The sequence below is a fragment of the Grampus griseus genome (genome assembly GCF_964374135.1).
Source record: "Grampus griseus genome assembly, chromosome: 13".
Classification (NCBI taxonomy): domain Eukaryota; kingdom Metazoa; phylum Chordata; class Mammalia; order Artiodactyla; family Delphinidae; genus Grampus; species Grampus griseus.
In genome coordinates, this window is record NC_139007.1 from 33151624 (window position 1) to 33179253 (window position 27630).

At 32.3% G+C, this 27630-nt stretch overlaps 1 protein-coding gene across 2 annotated transcripts in view; it reads left to right on the top strand.

Moving 5' to 3' along the window:
• Positions 1-27397, top strand: part of GRIK2 (glutamate ionotropic receptor kainate type subunit 2) — a gene marked incomplete at both ends in the record, with an annotated part of 636473 nt that extends 609076 nt beyond the window's left edge. Inside the window, 2 exons of one of the 2 annotated variants that reach the window (XM_082668692.1) lie at positions 12873-13123; positions 27233-27397. In XM_082668692.1, the coding sequence (XP_082524818.1) occupies positions 12873-13123; positions 27233-27397 (416 nt within the window). Of the gene's footprint in view, positions 1-12872; positions 13124-23166; positions 23215-27232 lie in introns of those variants that run through there. The other variant, XM_082668693.1, reaches the window with a different exon arrangement.
• Between the last annotated feature and the right edge of the window lie 233 nt (positions 27398-27630).

A 27630-nucleotide genomic window follows, 5' to 3' on the forward strand; every position in this document is an offset into this window, starting at 1 on the left:
AGCAGAGCAATATAGGCTCGGGTTCTGGAAATTTAGATCAGTTCCAGAAATTCCCCAGGATTTTGAGTTTATACCTGCAGAAGCCATAAACTGATATGAAAATTCTGTCTTTATTAATACTGCAAATATGATCAAGGAGAGGAACTCCCTTTGCTTTGCTTTTATTGTTGCTCAGACTTTTAGATATTGTCATAGAGGTGTATGCGGTTAAGTGCAGGAGGGTAAACAGAAATACTATGTCTCTTTTGGAGTGAATATTCAGAAATATTTCAAAAATCATACATATTTTTCTTTTTTCCCCCAGAAGTCCATGCGTCCTTTTAACCTGCTAGGCCTCCTCCTGTGTGATTCATCTAGGGGCCTGCCATCACCATTCATCACTCTGAGTGTGATGATTACTGCCCAAACTGTTGTGAAATCACTGAATGACTCAGATATAAGCTATTTAATTAGGGAAGCTCTGTTTACACAAAAATACCTTAGTGGAGCAATCAACAATGATGTGAAGGTAAATGCTAAATAAGCATAGACTGGTTTAATTAAGCTTGCGGTGACATTAAATCCCTTTCGTAGTTTTCCTGACTGCAGCAATGTTATTTTAATGTGATATTTACTGTATGGTAGATTTTTGAAATTGTAGGTGTTCTGACTCATAATACATTAACTGAACTTCCTTTTCATTCATTAGAATTTTTAAAAAACAACAACTGGATGGGGTAAAGCAAAAAAAGCAAATCACAGCAGTTTTCATTAAGGAATATTTAAAATGTGTGAGCAATTGCAGTCTTACCTTTTAATTCACCATAGGTGATAATCTATTTTAGCCGAACAGGGAGCGTTTCTACTTAATGGCATTTTCGGCTGCCTTGCCTCCCTTCTGACCATCCATACTAAAAGCCTTCTTGGCTTCTGTCTTTGGAATGTTGAGTGCACAGGGCGCTTTGAGGGCTAGGCAGACTCAGCAGTCCATGAGCTGGTAGGAAAACAGCAATCTAGAAAAAAATCCATTAGGGCCAGTTGCTGTTATTTTGTTTTGCTGTGTTCAATTTGGTAGAAATATTGTAAAGTGTCTGAGGGGTCCCATTAAAACTATTTCTGTTTTTAACAATGAGCTAGTGGCACACTTCATTCATTTATTGGTGCCTCCCAACTTTAATAACATATGGGGAGCACGAGTCAGCTGAAAAGGGGACGGAGGAAATTCTGCTCATGTCTGTGCCTATCGTCCAAGATGCTAAAATTTTCTATTATCCTATGTATCCTCATCTTACTTCTGGGATTAAATCAGTAGTAGGTTTCAAACAGTCCATGAATAATTATATCTGTGAACAAAATCCAAATTAAATTACTTATATCATAGTCAAAGAACTACTAAATACGTGTAATACATGAAGAATGTAATAGGCAGTGTAGAGGTGAAGTAAAGATGAATGTAAAGAGTATATTTATAAATCCTTTATAATACTAAGGTTAAATTTAATGACAATTTTATCAGACACAAAATTGTTATATACATTTTTCTTGTATTATATTTACTTACGTAATTATAAATAAGATGCATTCTTGCTTCATAACTGGATTTTAATGTTACCTTTATAAACTAATTTACAAAATATTTTATATTAATGAATACAAAATAGCTGTAGCCCTATTAGTAATTCTTAAGTAAGTTTTATCTCATTATAATGCCCTTACACATAATCAGCCTAAAGTAAAAAATGTTACAATAGGTTGTATCATGGACTCTTTATGGTAGAAGGATACCACATTGACATATGAACAATGTGAAATTTCATTCTTCACTTCTATTTTCTAATGTTAAATGCATGAGATCTCACTGCTTCTTCCTTTCTTGTTATTTGATAAAGTGAGAGATGTAGAATTGGTACTGAGGGAGAGGTTGTTTATTTAAGGCAGATGTTGGTGTTTATAAAAATAGAAATCAGTATGAAAAGCATGTTTTTTCCCTGTTTTGCTCACCATCCATTTCTAGAATTCCCAATTCATCATATAATAAGTACTGTAATATTCATCATTATAGATGCATAATATTGCTGGCCTTCAGTTCTTCAGCTTTACAGAAATGAATGAATACATTTGTCTTGATTAGTTGAACATAATGCACAAAAATTGATGCAAATTATTCATCTTTCTGCAGGTCAAACCTTCCATTAAAATGCATTCTATTTTTTTCATTGCATAGGCAGCATAATTTTAATGCTGGTGAAGTAATTTTGCAAGTCTAAATCGAGATCTAATAATTTTCAGAGCCTGAATTAAACAAACAAAAAAAAGCACCAAATTACCCCTGTAGAAGCTGTATTTTCCTGGCATATTTGTTAAAGTCTTAGATTTCATGTCACTGAAAACAGATGAGTCTCAGTAAGCTATGCCTGCTCCACAGACATCATCAACAGACTCTGCAGGCTAGAATCTAGGAAGCGTCCACAGGGAATTTGATGAATTGCGAGCACCAGTGCGAGCAGCCTTCATGAATATTGTAAATGCTGATGAAATGGTACCTAAACAATGAATAAATGGATAATTCTCATGAAAACAGAGTGAGTTCCGATAGACTTTATATGCAAACATTAGAACATTAATTCATTTTGTTTGTGTCTTGTGGTGATTACTCCAAGGCCATGGGTTCAAATCCCATTACAGATTAGTTAGCCAGAATGTGCCAGACTGTCATCCTTTCGTTAGCAAGACTAAGTAAGATCAATGAATCACTCATATTGGGGAAAAAATGGTCAAAACATAGTGGTGAAATGTATAAGCACTAAATTCTGAAGATGAATGCCTTGCATTTGCTGGCCCTCATGTGAAGGCATATTCTTATCATGCTGTATAGAATATGTGGCCTTTGTAGACAGATGACTTATGTGCAAATCTTAGTTCCAACTGAGTGTCCTAGGTGTCCTAAGTGAAGTTACTATGCCTCCCAGAGACTCAGCATTCTTATTGGTAAATGGGTAGAATCATGTCTACATAATTAGATTGCAATAAGTATTAAACATCAAATTTATAGTATTTGGATCAGAACATATGCACCACAAATAATTCTGAAGGACTGTTCTGAAGAAGTATTTTATAAGTAAAATGATGTATTTGTGGTTTTTAAGTCATTTGCATTTTACCCTTTTTCTCTCTATTCTTTATTTTTAGTAATATTGAATGTATTGTAGGTAAGACGTATTGTTAATATGATCCATTCCTAACTAATTAGAAATCATTTCCTATGGAACCCAACCAGGATTTTAACATCAGCCAATCAGTATATTGTATTTAAATAACCATGATTTGGTTACTTAGAAAGTTATTGACATCTATTATAAAGATGAGACAATTTATATTGTTGGGCATTATATAAATAAAGTTTTTCCTTCTCTGAACATTTCCTGAATGTTTAGTAAACAGAGTCCAAGACATATTCAGAGATTATCTCTGAAGACATGTATGTTTCCTTTTAATTTTGTCAATCTATAAGAAATTTTATCACTCTTCAACCTGCTTGGATCTGTAAAATAATGATCATTAAATATACATCATCCCCTTTCTTAAGGAGATAGACTTGGAAAAACAACTTTAACATCAAATAGAGAAAATAGAATATTGAACACAAACAAGTAGTCTGTTATTTAATGTAGGGACTCAGAGTGGTAGAATTCACTGAGAACCAAAGTTCAGTTAGGCCAAATTGAAAAAGGGACTTGAGCTCTACCTTAAAGGATGGGTACTCTACTCTCCTGAAAAAGTAATTCTCTCTCCCAATTTTGGGATTCTTGAAGATTAAGTAGATTGAGGATTTTATTTAAAATGGTCCAACTTTTATAATTCATTCATTAAAGTTTAATATTGGACTTGGGAAAAAACACGATAGTAAAGAAAGTATTCCTGACATTTCCACTCTTACTGCTCTTCAAATGATTATTATGCAGATGAAAAATTGTAAGAAAAGCAGCGTTTCTAGAATGAAACTATTTCTGTTTTCATATTTTGTGTCAGCATTACATGATTTAATACCCAGAGAAGAAATGTGACTACAAATCTACTTCACCAGCCGCTTTTAACTAATATGTATGAAATACGTCAGAACCAGTGAAAATAGTTTACTGTTTCATTATGTGCTGATAACATTTGCCCTTCTTATCCTTTTTCACATAAGTCAAAGAATATTCAGAATATGAATAAAAGGCAAATGGCTAAAATACATAATCTATAATATGAATTTTTTATTGATACATTTTGTATACCTCATATAACCATCTCCTTCTGTGATCCTAGATACTTAAATTTCCTCCTGAGGATTCTACAACTATTCCTTTAAGTAGAATGCATTCAAGTTACTTTTCTATAGAGGTCATAACATTTTGAATTTTAACATCTACAACAAAGAAAAAAACCTCAACCTCTATCCAATTTAAGCCAGTTATAGATTTTGAATATAAGTACTTAAAATTTCTTTTAAAATTACTGTATATTAAATGTCCTGGGTGGTACATACACTTGATGTCTATATACATTTGCTCCGTAAATCCATGTAGTCTCTACTTCATAGCTTTTTATCTCTCTTCTCTTATTTCTACATTAACAGTGTCATTTATATTTGGTTCCATTCCACCGTGACATTCTGAAGTTAGTTCTAACCTCTATTATCTAGAAGAAATGAACAAAGTGGGTGGGATGCTCTTACTATCATTTTCCTTTCTCATATATACTTTTCTAAACCAATAATGCAAATAGAAAGAAAAATAGAGGAAAAGCAGGTGAAAGGCAGCCAAAGAGAAAGAAGAGTTATTGTCCCTACTCTTCTTTTCAAAGTTATGAAGCCTTTTTTGTGTACCTGATCAGCAGACTAAGATAGTTCCATCTGTCACGTGGTTCTACAATATGGTGTTCTTTATTATAATGATCCTCAAACTTGTAAAGGTTATTCACATATGTGTTTTGTGTTGCAGTGAAAACTCTAGGAGGGCAGGGCTCCTATTACATTGTTCATCACTGTATGCCTAGAATCTAGCACCTGTGTATGTATATCTAATAATTAATAGTAAAAAAAAAAGATGCATGCATGGTCCTTGCCTTTGGGACACTCATATCAATCTAGTAGGAAAAGATATATAGCAAGACATTGGAATATGATGCACCAAATGTACTAGACTACCTGCAATGTGCTATGGCACCAAAGAAGAGGGATCCTGTGTATCTCTGTGGCAGCCAAGGAAAAGTGTGCAAAGATCATTGGAGGAAGTATGGAAACAGGATTCTCCAGGCAATGGGAAATACAACTTCGTAGTTTGTATTGCTGGCATGTTAGGTGTGAGGAGAAGAGGATAAAGTCCGAGAAGCTTGTGTTAGGTTGGAGAAAGGGGTTGTACGACATCTTTAGGAATCGAGGGTATTCTATAGCTTTAGAGCACCATTAAAAAAAAATTAAGCAGGAAAATGATGTTCATAAATTTCCAATGTGGAAAGATTACTAGGTATCATGGAAGACTGATCAATTTAGCTCTCATTTACCATTCTGTGATTAAATGTTATGGGTTGATAATTTGTTTTCAGGATGAGATTAATCTCCTTTAATTTTTATGATTATCACTCATGGATTCCTTATACTCCTATCATATTGAGATTTTTCGATAGAATACCTTCAAAAGAAAATACAAAGAGCGATGACAGTAACTTCACACCAGTTTAGCTTTTGTGTAATAGGAAATCTGAAATGGACCCCATGAAGTGTTTAGTTGCTACATATATTAAATGCTTCATTTGAAATAAATGTATTATAATTATTAGATATAGATTAGATAAAGATATATAGTTTGGGTTCATAAGAAATGACTGAGGGTAAAATTGCAGGCATGTGTGACCAACTGTTAAGTAATTAATATTTTATTTATGCATGTATTCATTCCAGAAATATTGTCTTCACTGTGTGCCAGGTGTTATACTAAGAAAGGAAATACAACACTGTCCTTATGAAATCTACAGCCTGTTAGGGTAAATGAGCATTAAACAAATAGTCACAGAAATTATTTTTTAGTTACAAACTGAGATAAGTTCTATAGAGGAAAATAACAATGATGCTTGGTATTGTATAACAGCATTGTTGACTGAATACGGCATGAAACTGGAAAATAGCAATTTAAAATGGAATCTGAAACGTAAATATAAAATTTGACTTAGCACTTCTTAAAAACAAATATGGGAGAGACAGTGTCCTAAGAGATAATAAAACCCATCTTTCACTGAGAAAAAGGCTCTAAGAAAATGTGGTCTGGTTCCAATTTTATTGGAAGATTTTATCATGGAAATAATGGTAAAAAGAGATAAAGCTCTATAAGTACCCAAAATACGTTGTGCATTTAGGGCACCCAGCACTCATCTCAGCATAGGAAGCAGGGAACCGTTTCATAAAATATAACATTGCCAGCAGCACTGTAATTTAAGAAAGAAGGTTGATGGCCCCAGCAGATAGCCTCAGATCTTTTGTGCTCGCAGGTCTTTTACTTATTAAGGCACTGGCCAAGGCCACTGACAGTTGATATAAGTGCAATGACGGCATAAAAATTTATAAACTTGTCACCCAAACTTATTCTAGATGGTTAACACTAAAAGTGTGAAACAAGTCTGTTTATGAACTCTTATTTGTTCTACTGAATTTAATAAGAACCTGAGAAGGTGTCAAATATCACAAGTTCTGCCTTAACATATTTTGACTATATCATAATGGATATATCATAATGGATTCAGTGTTTCATTCAAAAAGCATTTGTTTAATGCTTATTGTGTGATAGGCGCTGTGCTAGATGCTGGATGAAATAAGATGAATAATGGATGGTTGATTACCTATAACTGATAGGTAGTCTGATTTTTAAGTCATTATGTAAAGGGCTTCAAGTATTTGGGTATGTGTCTTAGAAACATTTATCAGATTAAACACTTTCAAAGAAGAGGAATAATTAAGGAATTATTGAAGCTTTTTGAGGCAAATCATTGATATAATATACACTTAGTGATTATAGTATAGTCACACACCCACAAGACGGGTAAGTTACTATTCTTCAGAAAGTGCAAGAAAGTATACTTGGAGAAATGACAAGCTAGAGGAAACTTAAAATTATGAGTAGTCTACCTCATAAAAATATCTTCCCAGACCCAAAGAAAACAAACACCAGGATGTTACCTAATTCTCTGTCATACACAGCACATAATATCATCATGATGAGCTGAAATAACTATGAAATATAAAACAAAGGAAATTAAAGTTCTTTAGGAAGTGGGCAGTAGGGATTTGTCATTATAAGTAACGGAAATACTTAGCCAGCCCCTTAGAATTTTAACAAAATATTTAAAGGATTTGGGTGCTATTAGGAAAAACAAAAGCTGTGTATTTTTCCCCAAAATTGGTTTCATCAGTTTTGATATACAAATATATTTAAATAATAACTCTTGTAACTTTTGTCCCTCAGAAGTATTTTGTAAAGAGACTTAAAAGCTGGGCATGAAGACATGTCTTAAAGTAAGTATTGTGATGCGACTTCTTATGAGCTCATGCTCATGATGCATATGGAGCTAATAGATGAAAAAGGACGTGCAAAAAATCTGCTACTTGATCAGTAGTGCTGTGATAATGTGTAAATTCAAAGCTAAGCAGGGACAAGCAGGAGATCTAACAAGAAACAACTTATTTTTGACAGAGAGAGCTGATGTAGTAAGAGTAGTAATTATTGTTATCTAAGGCAGTGCTTTTCAAATTGAGGTTAAAATAAAATAATTGACAGGGACATTAATAGATATGAATGTAAAAGTTCTTCCACTAAAAATAAATGTAATCATTTCAAATATATTTTTTAACTTTTTCCTTTGATGGAGAGATGGAAACCTTTTATTTTGTTAACGTATAATGTGAATTTACAAAAGATATATTTGTTATGGAGTATTCTTCAAGCTTATCTGACCAATGAATTCTTCAAAAGTGAAACACAGAAGTACATTTCCCAAAAAGAGAAGTGTGTGGGGAAAATCCAGTTTAGGAAATATTGGTATAATGAGATTTAGAAAGAGATATTTGCAGAAAGCAAGAGTGATTTTTTTTCTGACCTTTGTAATTGATTAAAGCATGCAGAAGCTTGATTTGAAAGTAAGGAAACTTCTGGCAGTATGGATGGGATATCTCCAGTATGTGTATGGATAATGTGATTTATTTCACTAAAGCATGGTAAGTATTAGACTTGTTGTGCAACCTTTAAAGAAAAGCTATTTATCAATCACTAAGCCTCCTCAAGAATTAAACATAATGCTAACTCCATTTCCTTTATCATTTCTATATTATCTAGATGTACTGAATAGGATAAGGAAAATGTTTGGTACATACTTACATTGGTGTGTTTGTAAAGAGCATGAAAAGGACAATCAAATGAGCAAATGAATAAACTATGTGTAGTAGATTTAGACATTAGAACCAAGTATGTATAACAATGTGTGTATTCCATTCTATAAGTAAGAAACATCAAATGACAGAAAGGAAGGGGAGGAGGAGGGGATGTGGGAGAGGAGGGAGGGAAAAGAAAAGAGAGGGGGAGGGGAAGGAAAGGAAAGGGAGGAAAGGAAACAAAAAGAATGTACGAAAAAGAAGGAAGGAAAGGTAACAAGGAAGGTAGGGAAGAGGAAGGAGGGCAGAAAGTAAGGAAGAGAGGAGTCAATTCAATTTGATAAGCCCAGCAAGTTGGCTCTGAACTACTTGGTGAGATTTGTATTAATTGTTTATAACAAATCACAGTTTATTTTCCTAAGGAGCTTTTAGTCAATTTGTTGGGAGGAATGTTAATGAAATTATAATTTTATGTAAAATTCTTTGATCTATGTAAAATTCTTTGATCTATGTAAAATTTAACATTTAGGGACATTTGGAGATGAATTTTTTTATCGAGGAAATTCTGAATAGGTGCATTTGTAGGTTTTATTTATGCCCACACATATACTGCTGCTGTATATCACTCAAAACTGCCTTTATGCCTCCTTCAAGTGTTCTTCTGAGCCCCACGTCTTATGCATCTGATACATCAAGGGACTTCACTATGTAGTAATCATATGTCTTTCTTTCTTCCTTGTTTTCTCCCTCCCTCCCTCCCTCTCTCTCTCTTTCTTCTTTCTTCCTTCCTTCCTTCCTCTCTCCCTTTCTCTCTCTCCCTCTCTCTCTGTCTCTTTCATGTAAGCGAGAACCATTTTTATCTGGTAAATGGGATCTTTCTGCAACTTGAAAAAAAGACCATTTTTAAAACACAATCGTTCCTTACTGTTAGTATGGAGCATGTGTTTAAACAACCAAAGAAAGTCTCACTGTGAGCAAGAATACAAATGAAACTAAAACCAGAGATTGCATAGTGAAAATCAAAGAGCTAAATTCAGTTTTAAGAGGTGTTTGCCTTATCCTGCATGATGTTTTTTAAAAGTAATTTATTTGTGAAAATTTTAATGTAGAAAATTTTAGACAAAATATCTCCTGGGATATAATTAAAGTTAAAATGTCTGGTAACCCTGTGTTGAAATTCTCACAGATTTTTAATAAAACTGGAACTGAAAATTATCTTTTCACATTGGATGTTATAATTTTTCAGATACTTTTGTCTAGCTTGTTTCTTCACCCATTTATGGTTACCTATTTGTTCCCTTAAGCATTTGAGGATTGACTTTTAGGTGCAATAGTATATGTTATAATAGACATGTTTACAATTTCCTCAGTCGTTTTCTAATCAAAGTTAGGGTCCTCTTGCAAAAATATTCATCTTCCTTGGAGGCAACCTCATGGTGCGTTAACCCCAGCTTCTCCCAGGTGCCACTCAATGCCCTCATAGTTCTTGGCTTGCCAGCATGTGGTTTGAGGCTGGGTTCATATTCGGGCAAAAGTTAGACTCTATCTATCTAACTAAAGGCTGTTCACTTCATTAGAGCTAAGCGCATGGCTATTCATGTCACAGAGAAGATTAAAGATACTTTTATTCTTTGATCTCAATATGTCCTTGAGATTTTTCAAATAGATAAAGTTTCAAACCACTTTTGACTTCAACTAGTACCTGCTAGAAATGTGTCCCAAGGAGCAGCAAATGATGTACCAAAGAAGTAATCATTCATTATTTAATTATTGTTTTTTAAAATGAATCAGTGACAGAATGACAAATAAAGCGTGGCAATGATTTAGTGTCATTGATTATATTATCTGTATTATTTCACCCTGTTAAAAACCTCAAAATGAGGTGTATTAATTTTGTAGCTTTGATTCAAACCAAATTCTACTTACATATTATTATGTTTACACTGGAAAATAAGTGTGAGGAGGTTTGCTAGCAATAGGACATTTTCATATTTACAGTAAGTGCTGGAAATAGGAAACTCAACCAGCAAGGAATCAAGATGTTTCCATCATTTGTTGAAAAGTGGGTTGCTTTCGTTTGTCTGTGCCTTATTTTGAGAATGAAGTAGAGAATATGGTGTCTGAGTGGGTTTGGTGAGTTGACAATAAATAATATTCTTTCAATTTTTCTCAGGATGAGAAATGACCTGGCTCAAAATATTACTTAGGTAGATCAAGAATTTTTCATATTTCAAAGTCTACTTTTCATGTCACTTTCCCCCCAACATTTGCTTATAATTATACTTCCAGGCCACATTTTTATATTAGTCACCTGTGGTCATTTTCATAAGTACTATCAGTATAAAATTTGTTTCAGATACTATGTTTCTAATTGAAGGATATATTTGATAAACTACAGATCTTCTTAAAATGATTTTTTTTTCTCAATCAAATGTTTATTTTGCAGGGAATATACATGGTTAATCAGAACGGTAACTCAGAGTAAATGTGACTTTGAAGCTGCTGCTAGGCTAGTTGTAGTGAATTAATGAAAACTGGATAGTCAAACAAGATGACCTTTATTTATGGTTTTTAAATACATATCAGAGGAGACCAAAAACACCCCACTGTCACTCTTATATTTTGTCAAGACTGCCTCAATCAGATATAATGCTCCTCATAATACGAAACATTGATTGAGAGTAGTTTGAAAATTAAGATAGATGATAGATATAGAGAGATGATAGAAAGGAAGAATGAAAGAACGAAAGAAAGGAAGGAAGGAAGGAAGAAAGGAAGGAAGGAAGGAAGAAAAAAAGAAAAGAAAGAAAGAAAGGAATAGATAGATATCCTCTATTCCAAAGGGTTTACAATCTACTTAGGAAAGTAGATCACATCTTGAAAGGTAAATAATAGTAATACTAGGTGACCTAGCCTGAGTGTCCAGTGAGTGACCAAGGTAGAAAATAATATGGGCTAGGCTAATCCATTGAAATCTGAAATGGCTAAGGGGCAGAATTTACACTGAACATTTTCATCAGAGTAGTATTTGGAAGAGAGTATAGGAAGGAAACTTAGAAGCAGAGATTTCCCTGCTATAATTATAATTATAGTTAGGAGTTGTTGCACAATAAAAATAAAATATTTAAGTTCTAATTATAGGAATGGATAATGCCCCCTTTTAGGAAAGCTGTGAAAAAATATATAGAAGCCATATAAACATTTCTTCTGCATAGATTGAAGATTATGTTAAAGAAACAGCTCTCCACCTGGATTTGGTAGATCTTCAGTCCTCCAACTTTTACCATAAGCTACTAACTTTTTTTGATTTTTCTTTGTATTTCTGCTTTTTAGTTTGCCTACTCTTGCTAAAAGAGCAACACTGAATTAGTCCTGTTACATTAATCAAGTAAAAAGAATACAGTGCTATCCCTTATGAGGCAGAATAGTTTCCTCATAAGGTTTTTAATTGCTCTTAGCAAAAATATATCTTTAGGTGCAAATGTAGGTATATTTAAATCAAAACAAAATCACAGATAACATAGAGTATGAGCTGAAATTAGTGTTTTTCTACAAGCGGAAAAACACTTATGGATGAATCTGTGCAGAAAAATGGAATGTGCAGTATAGTGTTTTAGGAAGGAAGATTAAACTTTAGAAACAGGCTATTTTCTGAGTGGGAAAAAGCAGTAAGACCAATCCCTTGGGACAGATGTTGAAAGATGCATATAGTTCAGTATTATTCCATGCTTCTGGGCAACCAATTAGAAAAGTTATTACTTATCATGTAATAGCTAATACAGATGAATATCTACCCCCATCAGCATAAATACTATAAATTTCACTTATATTGTTGCCTCCACTGAAAAGAATATTTCTTTCCAAAGTGTAAAACGATAAATAAACAACCAAAAAAAATCTTACAATGTGTTGCCATGACGATTTTTGAATGACCCAAGTTTGTATAAACCTGTTACTTCTGTTATTTGTATCAAATATGAGTGATTATTTATCTGCAAGTATTAGCCACCCCTGAATAGAGCTTGTTAATCATGATCACTTTAAATTATTGCACTTAATCATGGGAAACACCATTTTTTGCACAACTTTCCTAAAAATTGAGGTTACTGTTTTATCAATGCTCTGTTTTCAGTGTTGAATGATTCCTAGACATTAACTAAATATCCTTGCCCTCTATCCATTTCCTTTTGTAGATCTTTACTTACCGTTTTATTATTTTTCCAATGGTCTGAGTTGAGCCTGCCTTTAAGAGAGAGGTATTTTCCTCTTTCAAAACAAAATGTTATCTTACCCTTCAAAATCAGAAAAGGCCACCTACCCTATTTATTTTGTTAAACTTCTATTTTCTGCCATTTTCCAGTTGTTTTTTGCTTCTGAAAATAAATACTGGCATACTTTGGAGCGTTTGGAAAGAGCTCTATTGTCTCATCATGTAACCTTTAATTATGAAATTTTGGGTTCCTGGAAAGCATTAACGAACCCTCTCTTTTCTTAGGTTCTCCATATAGAGACAAAATCACCATAGCAATTCTTCAGCTGCAAGAGGAAGGCAAGCTGCACATGATGAAGGAGAAGTGGTGGAGGGGCAATGGGTGTCCAGAGGAGGAGAGCAAAGAGGCCAGTGCCCTGGGGGTTCAAAATATTGGTGGCATCTTCATTGTTCTTGCAGCCGGCTTGGTGCTCTCTGTTTTTGTGGCAGTGGGAGAGTTTTTGTACAAATCCAAAAAAAACGCTCAATTGGAAAAGGTAAATGTCAGTCTTTTACAACTTAAAACAATCTTTGTTATAATAAAACGAACTTTTTAATCTTTCCAACCAAGGGAAATACTTAGACCTGTGTTAATGGTCTTCTGCCACTCATTGTATAACAAAGGTTCATAGAACTCAGAATTACCTTCGTAATTTTTAATTTAAATGTAATATTTTAAATTGAAGCCAACTTCAGGACCAGTAACTATTTTTCGTCTTACTGAAGTCTGAAAATGGAGAAACTTTTGCTGCTCGAAGTTCACTGTGGTTAGTTTATTAGGGGAATATAATTAATGAAGGAAGCAAAACTCAGAAACTGTAATATGAAGAAAAAATTTCTCTGCAGATAAAAAGTGCTTTAAGATATGATACTCATTAACAGTTTCAAGTTAGAGAGTAAATGAAATATTTATTTGAAGATTTTTGGTCCAATAATTTCTAATTTGGAAAGATCATAATGTGCATTGTGGAAATTTTAATTAATTTTCTACATTAATGAATATGTGAGAATATTGTGGTTTCTTCTTTGCCACTTAATGTTATTAATGCATCCTTTATTGCCTTGCACCTGAGTCTTTAGAAGAATATATATAAATCTCAAAAATATTGAGACTATTGCAATTTTCTTAATATTTTATTATATTTAGTCTTTTGTATAAATGTTTTTATATTCTATTCTTAAAAAAGGCTGTGAACCTGGTTCAGATTATATATTTCTAGTGCTATATTTCCCTTAGTTCTATAAATATAAAGATGAATATTTATAGATAAATCTTTCAGATGATACATGCTACTTTTTAATATAACTTTATGACTCTGGACGTAAAATGCTGCTTTAGCATTTTTAAGGCTTCTGGAACTTTACTTAGTCTTTTAGTATTTAAACATCTCTTTTGTTTTTAATTAAAAAACATTTTTTAGATCTTAAATTTTAGACCCTGCATCAGAATGAGATTATATTTTGTTAAATAATTGAAAGGTTTATGAACTTTTATTGGTAAATATAAAGAGTAGAAATATGATATATTCCTTCATCTTTAATAATTTATGATATAATTATCCTTTCTGAAATCAAGGATACAACATTCCTACATTTTACTTGACTACAGGACTTAATTCCTAGAAATAATATTTTTATAAATGACTATTTTGATAGCCCCATTCTGTCTATAAGTAAAATAACCAATTCAAAGGTTTGAAAAATTTGGACAGTTATATATTTTCCCACAATATTCAGGATGGCTATATCTACTGACTTGCTAAATCAAATATCTTTTGCACTGGTGTGACTGAAAATTAAGTCTAAGTACACTTTTTATGTTATGACCCTTATTACAATGTCAAAATGAGTTTTGGAATCAAATCCAAAGAACTAATCAGAGATGAAAATTATTAACTCTTCAATTTTTATTTTTACTATAATTTATCAATAAGTGTGATATTTGGTTAGTTAATGCTTAAAATGAGTCCAAAAATAATAGAAGAAATTTAGATTGTCTAGTTAGAACCTCAAATCATCCATATGTAGTGGTTTTCTTTCACTTATAGCTCAGTATTAAAATAAAACACATACATTAATCTCTTGACGGCATGCGGTAGTCTGTCGCCCTTTTCTCTCTGTATCCTGTTCATATGATTTACCTGGGCCATGTCTCTATGTACAATTATTTTATAAGCATTCTGGTTTTTTTTAAAGGACATGGGAATTTACTTTTGTAAAATCACCTTTACTTTTATTATAAATAACTAGTTTAGCTGAATTTTTCACATATCGACCAGCTCTCAATTTCTATGGACTTCTATGACCTTCTAAAACATTAGAAAAAGGAAGTCAACGTATCTTTTGGTGCTGAAGCAGATAAACTATTATATTGGAAACAACTGTGTTGATATGACATGAGCATTCTTAGTCACATTCGCCCATGTTGTCACACTGTCTCCACAAATCTTCCATAATGAAATTCAGATTCTCTGGCTAAGCAGAGGAGACACTTCAGGATCTGTCTCTGTCCACCACTGTAGTTTTATCTTCTGCTTCTCCCCAGTTTGCACCTGTACTCTAACCACACTAAATTACTTTTAATTTTCCAAGGTCAGCCAGCTTTTTAAAATCCTCCTCCCATTTGACCTGAGCAAACTTTGTCCATTTTTCTACCTGGCAAACTCCCACTAGTCATTTTAGATTAGGCATTCAAGACTAGGCATCAACTTGCCAAGAAAGCTTTACCTAATCAATAGGTATGACGAATCTGGGTACAGGGCACGCTATTTCCACAAGGTGGTGTTAGGTTTTTATTTTCTATTCCAATGAAAAAAATATGACCTGACCTGTATATCTCATTTTTGTTAGACTTAGCTGATTTCAGAAACTATCATCATTCCAAAAACATTTGCTCCCCCTTTGAGAAAGTTGGGAATGTGTCTTGTCCATTTCAAACAACATCCATCCTTTTCTCTGGAAGCATTTGCACATCACCATTCTCCCTTAGCACACTATTTTATTCATGTGTTTATTTCTTTTTTTAATTTAATTTCTTTTTAATTATTTTTATTTTAAAAAAAATTTTATTGGAGTATAGTTGATTTGCAATGTTGTATTAGTTTCAGGTGTACGGCAAAGTGAATCAGTTATACATGTACATATGTCCACTCTTTTTTAGATCTTTTCCCATATAGGCCATCACAGAGTATTGAGTAGAGTTCCCTGTGCTATACAGTAGGTCCTTATTAGTTACCTATTTTATATATAGTAGTGTGTATATGTCAATCCCAGTCTCCCAATTTATCCCTCCCCTCCCTTACCCCTGGTAACCATAAGTTTGTTTTCTACATCAGTAACTCTATTTCTGTTTTGTAGATAAGTTCATTTGCGTGTGGGTGCCTCTCTCCCTATTAGACTCTTACTTCCTTTAAGAAAGTAATTTTGATTTGTATTGCCAAGGTCTCAGACAGTGTCTGTTGGCGTAAGATCTTTCTTTCCTTCTTTCTTCCTTTCACCCTTGTCCCCTCCCTCCCTCTTTCTTTCCCTTTCTTTCTTTCTTTCTTTTTCTTTCTTTCCTTCCTTCTTCTCTTCTTTCTTTCTTCCTTCCTTCCTTTCTTTTCTTTCTTTTTCTTTCTTTCTTTTCTTTTTCTTTCTTTCTTTCTTTCTTTCTTTCTTTCTTTCTTTCTTTCTTTCTTTCTTTTTTCCCTTCCTCCCTTCCTTTTCTCTCTTTCTCTCTCTCTCTTTCTATTATATAATGAAGTTGATTCCAGTAACTTATTTAGAAAAGTCTATCATAAAGAATAAAGAAGAACTATTTTTCCATACAATTCAAAAGAACTATGTTTATAAAGTAAATAATAATGGGTTTATTAGAAGTGATCCATTTTATTTACTGTGATCAATTAGGTTCTTGGGCTCAATTCTCTTTCATTTTTCCTGAGAAAAATATTTTATTTTGTTGGGCTATATGGTTTGTTTAATACCTTACTTAATTTATTAAAATTAGCTGTGAAATATTCCTAGATTTTCTTATAAGATCTGCATGAAAACATACAGAAATTCACAGTTTATACTTATAATTGTGTCTTTAACTGAAATTTTTAAAATTTTAAAAACAAAGTAAACATTTCAAAACTTATTCATTTACTCAACAATTATTTACTGAGAACCAAACATGAAATGAATTGTATTTACGTGTTGGAGGAAAGAAGGATATATTATTCACGACTCCAGCCCCAAAATACTTTATCATCTCTTTTCGCTTCTCTTTCTCCATTTCTTTTTTCTTTCTTTAATTTATAATATTCTAGTATTTTGTAAAAGAGCAAATTAAAATTTCTATCTTTATCTGAATAGGCAGGCAGATAAAATATACACACAGTCTAGTTGAAAATGAGGTTTTTGTTTAAAATTTATGAATAACTAATATATTACCATGTCAAGTCTTACCTCCAATGATGATGATGATGATAAAATTAGTGATAATTATTATTATTATTTAAAGATGAAAATAAAATATCTCTTACAGCACATATTTTGTAAGATATTAATGGAACAAATAGGTCTATAATGACTATAGTCTATAATGACTATAATGTTGTTATATTTCCAAGTTTTTTGATAACTAAGAGTAGCATAAGAATGTAATATTTTTAAATGAGGGTAGGTTAAAACTGAAAACAGAAGATAATGCTGAAATATGTAGACCTTATAAAAATCCCCAAATTGTAAATTGCATTCCTTTCCAATAACCACAAGATGGTGTATTACAATTTTTAAAATACTTAATGGTTTTAATTTTGATGCAAATATTAATGCATCAAGGATATATTGCTTTTCATTTATTCAGACTTGTAAACTAAGTAGGTATTTATTTTTTGATGGTTTTCACAGTATGACCTGACCATTTGGAAAGATACTCAAAATGTTTTTCTTTTCCGAATGTATCTGAAGAAGTATCTAACCAACATGTGGATTTTCTAATTGATTTTCTTTGTGCCTTAACTTTTCCCTGATTTAAAAAATATTATTACTTAAGGTTTATTCAGTAAGCAATCCAAGAAACTTCTGTACATCTTAGGCAATTAGAGCATTTCAGGTTACGTGGCTTTGTTTGAAAGGTCCTGTGTTCACCTTGTAAATCTTACTTATAACAGAAAAAAAGCTGCTTAATATACAGAATTTTATTTTTTCTGGTAATATATCATCTTTATGATTATACATTGGTTTTGTAAGCATGAGTTATAAATGATTGTAATAATTTTTATAAAAATATTTTATGACATAATTATGGTTTATTAATTTTTTGGTATTATTCATCATTTCTTACATATTTGAATATGTCTTCTTTTAAAAGGTATAAATAATTCTGCCCTCTTGATTTCCAACAAAAGTAGCAATATAATTTACATAGTTGGATCTTTTGTTTTTATCTGATATGTATATAGAAATATTTTCTTTTCCATGTAATTGAAAATGGATTTGCCTGTACAAATTGTTTCTTCTTGAACATCAGGTTGAACATGAATCTTAGAGTTTCTTGATATGAAAAACTTAATAACAAAATATCCCTTTCTTATTACTTAAGTATAAACAAAATGTAGTAAATATGCCTGAGAAATAAAAATATAAAAATTATTGCTCAGATATTGAATTTCTAAGCTATGTGTCCTGTCTTGGATACATATTTTTTGTTCTAACCTCCCTCTGAGATGATTGAAGTACATTTTAAGAACTACTTAGTATGGTTGTTTTTCAGGATATAGTCCATTGTAGTCTACATAGTTGTTTGCATTATAGAACACTGGTAAATCTTATCAAAGATAATCTCTAAGTAATACAATAATTTCCCATCACTGAAAACTAAAAAAAAAATTTGAGGACACATGGAATATTCTTCAGTGTATAGTTGAATAACAAATGTAAAAGGCAGTTTTAACTCACAGTAGAAGAACAAATAAATGAAACAATGCAATCTGAGGAATAAGAAGAAAATCAGATTGGCTTAGTTTAAACCTGCAAGACTTACTTCACTCTGTATGACAGACTCTAGGTCCATCCACCTCACTACAAATAACTCAATTTCGTTTCTTTTTATGGCTGAGTAATATTACACTGTATATATGTGCCACATCTTCTTTATCCATTCATCTGTCAATGGACAGTTATATATGGAATCTTAAAAAAAAAAAAAGGTTATGAAGAACCTAGGGGCAGGACAGAAATAAAGACTCAGACATAGAAAATGGACTTGAGGACACGGGAAGGGGGAAGGGTAAGCTGGGATGAAGTGAGAGAGTTGCATGGACATATATACACTACCAAATGTAAAACAGATAGCTAGTGGGAAGCAGCCGCATAGCACAGGGAGATCAGCTCCATGCTTTGTGACCACCTAGAGGGGTGGGACAGGGAGGGTGGGAGGGAGATGCAAGAGGGAGGGGATATGGGGATATATGTATATGTATATCTGATTCACTTTGTTATAAAGCAGAAACTAACACACCATTGGAAAGCAATTATACTCCAATAAAGATGTTAAAAAAAAAAATCCTGCAAGACTAGAGATTCTGGGTGAAAGATTATTCACAAGGAAAACACTTTTCAAAGCTGGCTGAATCTGTATTTCATGGAACCAGAAGAATGAAAAGAAGTTGTTCACAGTTCCTTATGCAGAAATTGCTTCCAGAATGCTGAAGAATTATTTCTAACAGGAGTAATGCTTTGTAAAAGAAATCATTTATTGGATAAGATATAGGAATGCAAACATTGTCATAAGTCATCAGTAAAGATTTTATTCCAATATTTACATTTTCCAAATAATGCCTATTTACAAACCACAGTATATTTGTGCTTTTCATATATGGGATTTTTATTTAATATATGGAATTTTAATTTAATGTATAGAATTTTAACTGCATTTAGCTGTTCAGAAGTTAAAGTTATGAGTACTTTTTTTTTTAACATTATTATTGGAGTATAATTGCCTTACAATGGTGTGCTAGCCTCTGCTCTACAACAAAGTGAATCAGCCATACTACACATATGCTCCCACATCTCCTCCCTCCCGCGTCTCCCCCTCTCCCCCCTCCCCATCCCACCCCTCCAGGTGGTCACAAAGCACCGAGCTGATCTCCCTGTGCCACGCGGCTGCCTCCCACCAGCCATCCACTCTACGCTTGGTAGTGCATATATGTCCATGCCACTCTCTCTCTCCGTCACAGCCCACCCCTCCCCCTCCCCATATCCCCTAGTCCATTCTCTAGTAGGTCTGTGTCTTTATTCCCGTCTTGCCCCTAGGTTCTTCATGACCTTTTCTTTTTTTCTTAAATTCCATATATATGTGTTAGCATACGGTATTTGTTTTTCTCTTTCTGACTTACTTCACTCTGTATGACAGACTCTAGGTCCATCCACCTCACTACAAATAACTCAATTTCGTTTCTTTTTATGGCTGAGTAATATTCCATTGTATATATGTGCCACATCTTCTTTATCCATTCATCTGTCGATAGACACTTAGGTTGCTTCCATGTCCTGGCTATTGTAAATAGAGCTGCAATGAACATTTTGGTTCATGCTGAGTACATTTTTAATATAATAAAATTTAGCTATGAAGCATGCTGATATTTAGAAGTTAAAAGTTGCAAATAAACTTTGGACAAATAGTGCATTTTGTATTGTTTTTATGTTACTGCCTTTCTCTGAGAGCAAAGTATCTCTCAATTTCCACTAATAACCTACATAGGGACTAACTGGATGGGTCTTAAAAATGATTTTACATATAAATATAAAATCATACTTCAAAATGAGATGCTAATCTTCATTTTACTCACTAAATAGTTGCAAGTAGTTGCAAATCAGCAAAAAGATTTTTATGTCATTCATTTATGATAACTCATCCTCTTTTTATGCCCATAAATAAGGTTTTAAAATAAGATTGTAGCTGATTTTCATAACTGGCTTATGATTTCTAAAGTGTAATATCTCATTTGAGTACGAAGTTACTCTGAGAGCTATGCAAAGATTATTATCCATATTGTGCAGATGAGGATAAGTATCTCAAGTGTCAAGTGTGTTTCCCAAGGTCAAAGATGCCTAGACTAACTCTATTTACACTATATCACACTACACAAAGTGGAGGTAGAATATTTAACTATTTTTCTTGACAATTTTTCTCTCTGATGTTCTGTTGACAAGATGTGTGCAGTAGGAGTTTGAATTAGATAGACAGATTATGGGCTTTGATCATGAGCCCTGTATAGTCATTTCATTTTCCTGGACATTAAGCATGAGTTTTGAAATAAAAAAGACTTGGGATCATTCTTCAAGTATGTTCAATCTTGGATAAAATTACTTAACTTTTTCTATAAATCTTTTAAAATAAATAAATGAATGGGTTACAAATACACCACAAATGAAAATGTTTTTGAAATTAATCTAGGTTATATACATAGTTTTTTGCATGTGTCTGGCATATAATAAGCAGCTGTTGTTATAATATAATTATCATTTTTATTTCTAAAGCTGTTATATTTTAACTGCTGCACCTTAAAGGAAAGAGAGCTCTCCTGGAATTAAGCATTAGTTATTTGGATGTTATACACTTTGTTGAAAAATTGTTATTATTATGACTGCTAGCAAGAATATGATGATTAACACTACTTTTTCTTAAAATTGACTTCACAGCTGTATCAACTAAAGTGGTATTGAAGCTTGTCAGACCTTATATATTGATATTTCTGGCTCAAGTAGGGAAAGTGTGAAAATGCATAATGACGCCCCGTTTTTCTCCATCTCATTGTATTTGCAAAATGCACTATAATGATATTCAGTAACTGTTTCTGTAAGAGTTAAGGTTTCTGAGAATATTTTAATCTTTGGTTATGCTTATCATTGTAAAATAATCCAGGCTAAAGAGTAGGATGCTTTGTCATTTTATCTATTGAGAAAAAATAATTTAGCCCCCTAATTTTTTTCTGTCTGATTTATTATTTAGTGTTCAAAAAATTACCATTTATTAAGAGGAGAGTCCAGGTAGAAGCCTCAGCTGAAATTCAAATCACTGTTAATGAGGCAGGCTAATATAATAACACACTTACAGAATGGAAGTCAAGAGAATAGTGTTCCTCTTTTAGCTCGGTTACCAGTTATATGCATACCCGTCTGACTGCACAGCTTATCTAAATAATATAATTTTTTTAAAAGAGAGCTGCTCTAAAACTGAATGTCAAGATCAAAGTTGCTATATAAATATAATTGTGACATAAGTGTCTTAACTAGTCATTTTTCATCTCTCATTGCTTCACTGTTACATTCATATAGCCTTAGGTAAATTCATACTTCTGATGTATAGCATTAGCTATTTGATATTTTTAAAAGACTGCCAATTAAAGAGTACAAATCAAAAGGAACGGGCCATGTTAAATGACATTTATCTTCCTCATTCAATGCACCAACATTAATATAAAATATTGCATATTACATCAAATATACTTTTTATTTCCTTTTAGTTATTATTTAGTTAATTTAATTATTATCTAATGTGGAATAATCTTCTGCAGGGATTAATTACAGTGACTGTTTGGACTTGTCTCTACTACATGTGATCTGGAATTCTTGGTCAAATGGCCTACAGCATCAGAAATTAATTAGAAAATGTCTGAGAATGAACGAGGTATCCGTAATCAGTTAAATAATTTAAATGACAAACAAAACAAAACAGTTTGGTTGATATACGCTAGTACATATTAGGACATTGCACCACAAAATCTGTTAGAAGCAGCTTAAAGATGTTTTAATAGGGCTTCAGATAGAAACTGTATGCAAAAATGGTTGGAAATTATTCTGAATGAATATTGGAATATCATTTAGTTAATTTTATACCATCAAAGAATAGGACAGCAAGATGTATAAAACAGTTTCCTCCTTAAAAAATATATACTAAATAGAGACGTGATAGTAGCATGTAATATTTATGATTATTTCTCTTTCAATTGATAAATGACTATATATTCAACATGAAAGTGATGAGCTTCAAAGTTAAAAAAATTAAACTGGTTATTTTTCATCAGTGGCTGTTTTTTTAAAAAAAGACATTGCTAAATATAAAGATTTTAACTTAAAAATGAAATTTAAATATATCAGTGTTCAATGTGGAGCATGTTTACAACTAGATTTCTAATATTAAAACAATTTATGTACTTCTCAAAGTGCTGTCACATCATGTTATCATATAAACATATCTGTAAATTAGAAAGTTAAGCTGTTAAGAATAAATTATTCTATTACACCAAGAATGATATTCTTGAGAACATTTATCTGCAGACTATTTATGTGTTTTCTTATACTTAAAATTAAAAAAGAAAATAGCTTGTTTAAAAGGCAATGTATATATAGCCAAATTCATATTTTTAAGATTTCCAGACCTTCATTGTTTCAATTAGAGATGTGTAAATACAGGTTGCCTCATTAAATATAGTGAATTTTATAATGAGTTTAATAATTTAAATGCAATTATACATGCTAACAGCTCAAAGATTTAAATTTTCATTTTCAGGAATCTTCTATTTGGTTAGTGCCACCCTACCATCCAGACACTGTTTAGTAAACTTTTGAAACTTACTAAAAGAGGTTTTTAATAATGGTTAGTATCTTTGCACCTTTCTTTTTTCTTTTTGTAGTCTGTTATATTGTGCAGAAACATTTTTGTTGTTGTTTTCACCCTAAGAAACTTTATTTAATGACACAATTCGTGTGTTTCTATCTCTAAGAAGTAATTTGAAAAGCATGGTAGTTTTCTTTCTCTCCCTCCCTCCCTTCCTTCCTTCCTCTCTCTCCCTCTCTCTCTTTTATTCTTTCTTCTTCCCCTTCTCCCTCCTCCTCATCTTCTTTCTTCTTCATTATAACCCAGGAAATTTCCTGTCAAGCGCATTTGGGTTTTTCAAAACCTTATTTCATAGTTCAGTAAAAAAGACATTTTAAAAATTCTGATCATGATATGAAGTAGGAAAGATAATTTGTCTCTATCAAATGACAACAAGTTAGAACTTTAAAAATCAGACAGTAATTTTTTGGCAACATACAACACAGGGAAACAACTATATTTCACAATCATCTCTACAGTTTCAACTTTAGATTCTTACATAGATCAAGATATGGAATTTACATTCTAAAGCTTTAAAAAGAGAAAAGAATATGTATTTGCCCTAATGCCACAAGTGAACTGTACTTTATGGTATCATTAATTTTTAAAATTTGTCATGTTGATTCCAAACTCTTGCTCAAATCTAAAGGTTTTCATAGTTTTGTGAAGGATTAGAAATATTATACAAGTGAGAAAAGAACCTATTGTCTTATGGTGACTTTATTAGAACCTAAGATAAAACAATTTTTTAGGTAAACTTACATTGATAGATCAAAAAAGAACTGGCAAAATTCAGCTTATTCAGAGAAAAAATTAACAAAAGTGATGAATGACATTATATAATCAAGGCTACTGATTGCTTAAAGGTTTCTTGATTAAAATTTTCACTTTCTAATGGCTTTGTAAAATAGAGAAAGCCTAAAATAGTAATGGTGGGGTTACATGTTTATAATTTTCATAGCTTCTAAATTTGTAAATATTATTTACTTAAGTTTAAATTATAAAAGATAAAAGTATTGCAATCTTTGGGGCAGGGATTTTACCTATGTTTTATGTTAATCAGCATTATAAAATTTACATTACATAAAATTGCTTAAAAGAGTTTAAATGTCTTTATTTGTAGTCTGAAGTTAAGTACAGGATACTAATACAGTTTACTTTTTAACTTACTGGAAATAAAATTGAGTCATTTCATAGCTGAATGGGTATGTATAAGATTTTTTTTTCTAAGAAAATCAGTTGTTTAGATCACTGTCTTACTATGGACAAAACAATATTTCTATTCTGTCACTTTTTAAAATTAGTATAATCAAAATGTCTAAAACTTCAGCTTGCCAAAGACAGTGTTATAAATTATTTAACATTTAGAAAATTTATTTGTTTTAAATGAAGGCTTATTTCAAACAATTCAGCATTAGCCATGTCCTGTAACATTTTAGAAGTGTCGATGGCATCAAGTTCTGACCTTGTTACATTACCTAATCAATTCTTCTGTTAAATGTTTCAACAGAGAACCAAGACTAAGTTACCTCAAGACTATGTATTCCTCCCTCTTTTGGAGTCAGATTTTTCCATTTCTACAGTGTTGTCATCATCACCATCTTCATCATCATTATCATCATGTTCTTAATAAGTACATCTAATAGTAGGTATTAAGCAACAAGAAACACTGTGTCCCTATACTGGCTGTCAGGTGTCATATAGATCCTTTAATAGAAATAGAATTCATGGATTTCGGAACTGTATTATTGAACACATAATAAATAACGCATAGAAATAACTCCATAGTTAATGGGGAATTCATGTGTAGCACATAATCATCTCCCATTACAAGTACTAATAAATTAATATTTTTACTAATTTAATGTTATTAAAGTTTTATCTGATTAATTAGATCACTTGTACACAACGCATTTTACTAAGCTTCTGAAGAAAAACCTTTTTAAGCTTTTTTTAAGCAATTGAATTAGAAACGTTAAAAAATAATTAAAATGTTAGGGTCATGTATGGCTATTGTTAATTCAGTCAACATTTAAAGAACATGTGTGTACAAGTCAGTGCCATGAGCACTTAATCTCTGCTCTTTACAATTCAGTGAGAGGGATGCATACACCTAGAGGCCAGAAAGAGAAACATGATAATGAATGAAAAATACTGAATTGAGTGAAAATAATGAGACTGATCAATTGGAAAGTGATTCCTGAATAAGTTAAAATTTGAGTCATGTCTGGAGGTAAGGGATAAAGCTGGATTGATGTGAAAGATGAAGGAACTCTGCTAGGTAACAGAGCAAGAAGCAAAGTAGAAAAAACTTGGAGGTCCAAAGAGAAGAGTGTGTGTAGAGAAAAAAGGAAAAGGTTGGAGGGAGAGATGAGGTAGAGCTGACTCAGAGAGGTCATGATAGAAAAAAGAGGAGAATTGGATTTTACCTGTTTCTTGGACAAAAAAAATACTATTAATAACCGGTGTTTAAAACAGTAGATTATCTGATAATGGCGAGCTTTTTGAGAATGGCCTAGACATAGAGGTGGGAAGATCACTAAGGAAACTGTTCAGGAATCCATAAAAGAAAAATGAGAATATAGCCAGGAATGTACAAGAAGTTATTAGGGCAGGGTCAAAATCACAAAATTTGGTATCAGAATATCTTGCTGGAGGTGTAGGTGTGAGCTGCAGAAAGTGACTTATCTTTTCTCTGAATCCGTTTTCTCTGTTGTACAGATGCCCACCTTAATTCAGTATTAGTTTGTGTCACAGAGGTGATGTATACAAAGTATTTTTTTTAAATATAAGGCATGTATATGGTATTAAATATTTTTATCCTGTATTATTTTGGAATTAGCCTAAGCTGATAAACAACAAAGAAGCAATACCAAAAGCAAAAAACTAAGTCTTCACGTGTATATTTAATTAGGTTTATTTCATTATGTTTCCATATCACTTTTTGGAATTTTGTAAATTTTTCATACTTGTCCACATTTTTAGTTGTTGTCCACATTTTTAGTTCTTGCACAGAAAGAGCCTAAGTCTTAGACCATCTGAATGTCAACAACAATGTGAAACTGGTTCATGAATCTGATTTATGTGTACCTAACACACGTACCTCAATTAGCTGGGGAGGGAGACTAACAAATTTTTATTTTACGTTTTGACTCTGTAATAGGATTTTGAGGAGTGTGTAATAATGAGCCCCAGATATACAGAATTTCTGGCAAATCTATTGCCAATAAAACAGGAATTTAGAAAAAAATTACGTATAGGGTCATTTTTTTCTTCATGGAATAAATTATTTATCAGTTCTCAGTTATCAAGCTGATGGTGACAAAGAAGTTAATATGTGTGCATGGATTTTTAATGTGATACAATGTCATTTCATGATTAGCTCATACGTGTTTGTAATCATCATCGATAGTTTTACAGGCAGAATCACAAAATGATACAATGAATAGCAGAAATTATTTTCCATATTTTATGTCTAAATGTGTGAGTACTATTTTTGTTCTGTTATGAAATGCATGATGAAGAATCCACGTTTAAAGAAAATTTTCATATCTCATGTTGTGATCTAAAAACCAGTTCATTTTTTTCTAATTTTTTAAAATAGCAAAAATGGATTTCTGGTAACCAATTTGTGTATATGTGCTTATATTTAAATTTTAAGGTCGATTTATATCTTATAATGTTAATTTTATATCTGAAAATCTTATTCAACATATATGTAATGTATGCATTCCTAGTTGGCAGTTCACTTCACTATCAGGTGGAGATTTTCTTTAAACTTGCCCACTCTGATAAAATATTTTAATTATCATGATTTGTATGTTAAAATTGTAATAATTTGTTATAATTTTCATAATGGAGTTTTTCAAAACTTCAAGGCTGCTATGTTGACAAGTCTTTGAGAACGATTTTAATATTGTTTCAGGACCGTTGCCATGGATCTGTTTTGTAATATTTCGTTTTCTTTGTTATTCTGTAGAGGTCCTTCTGTAGTGCCATGGTAGAGGAATTGAGGATGTCCCTGAAGTGCCAGCGTCGGGTAAAACACAAGCCACAGGCCCCAGTTATTGTGAAAACAGAAGAAGTTATCAACATGCACACATTTAACGACAGAAGGTTGCCAGGTAAAGAAACCATGGCATAAAGCTGGGAGGCCAAACACCCAAGCACAAACTGTCGTCTGTTTTTCCAAACAATTTAGCGAGAATGTTTCCTGTGGAAATATGCAACCTGTGCAAAATAAAATGAGTTACCTCATGCCGCTGTGTCTATGAACTAGAGACTCTGTGATCTAAGCAGTTGCAGTGATCAGACTTGAGTTACAGGCATCATGGAGAACCAAGTTACACGGGGTTAAACTGTTTATCATGGGTTCCT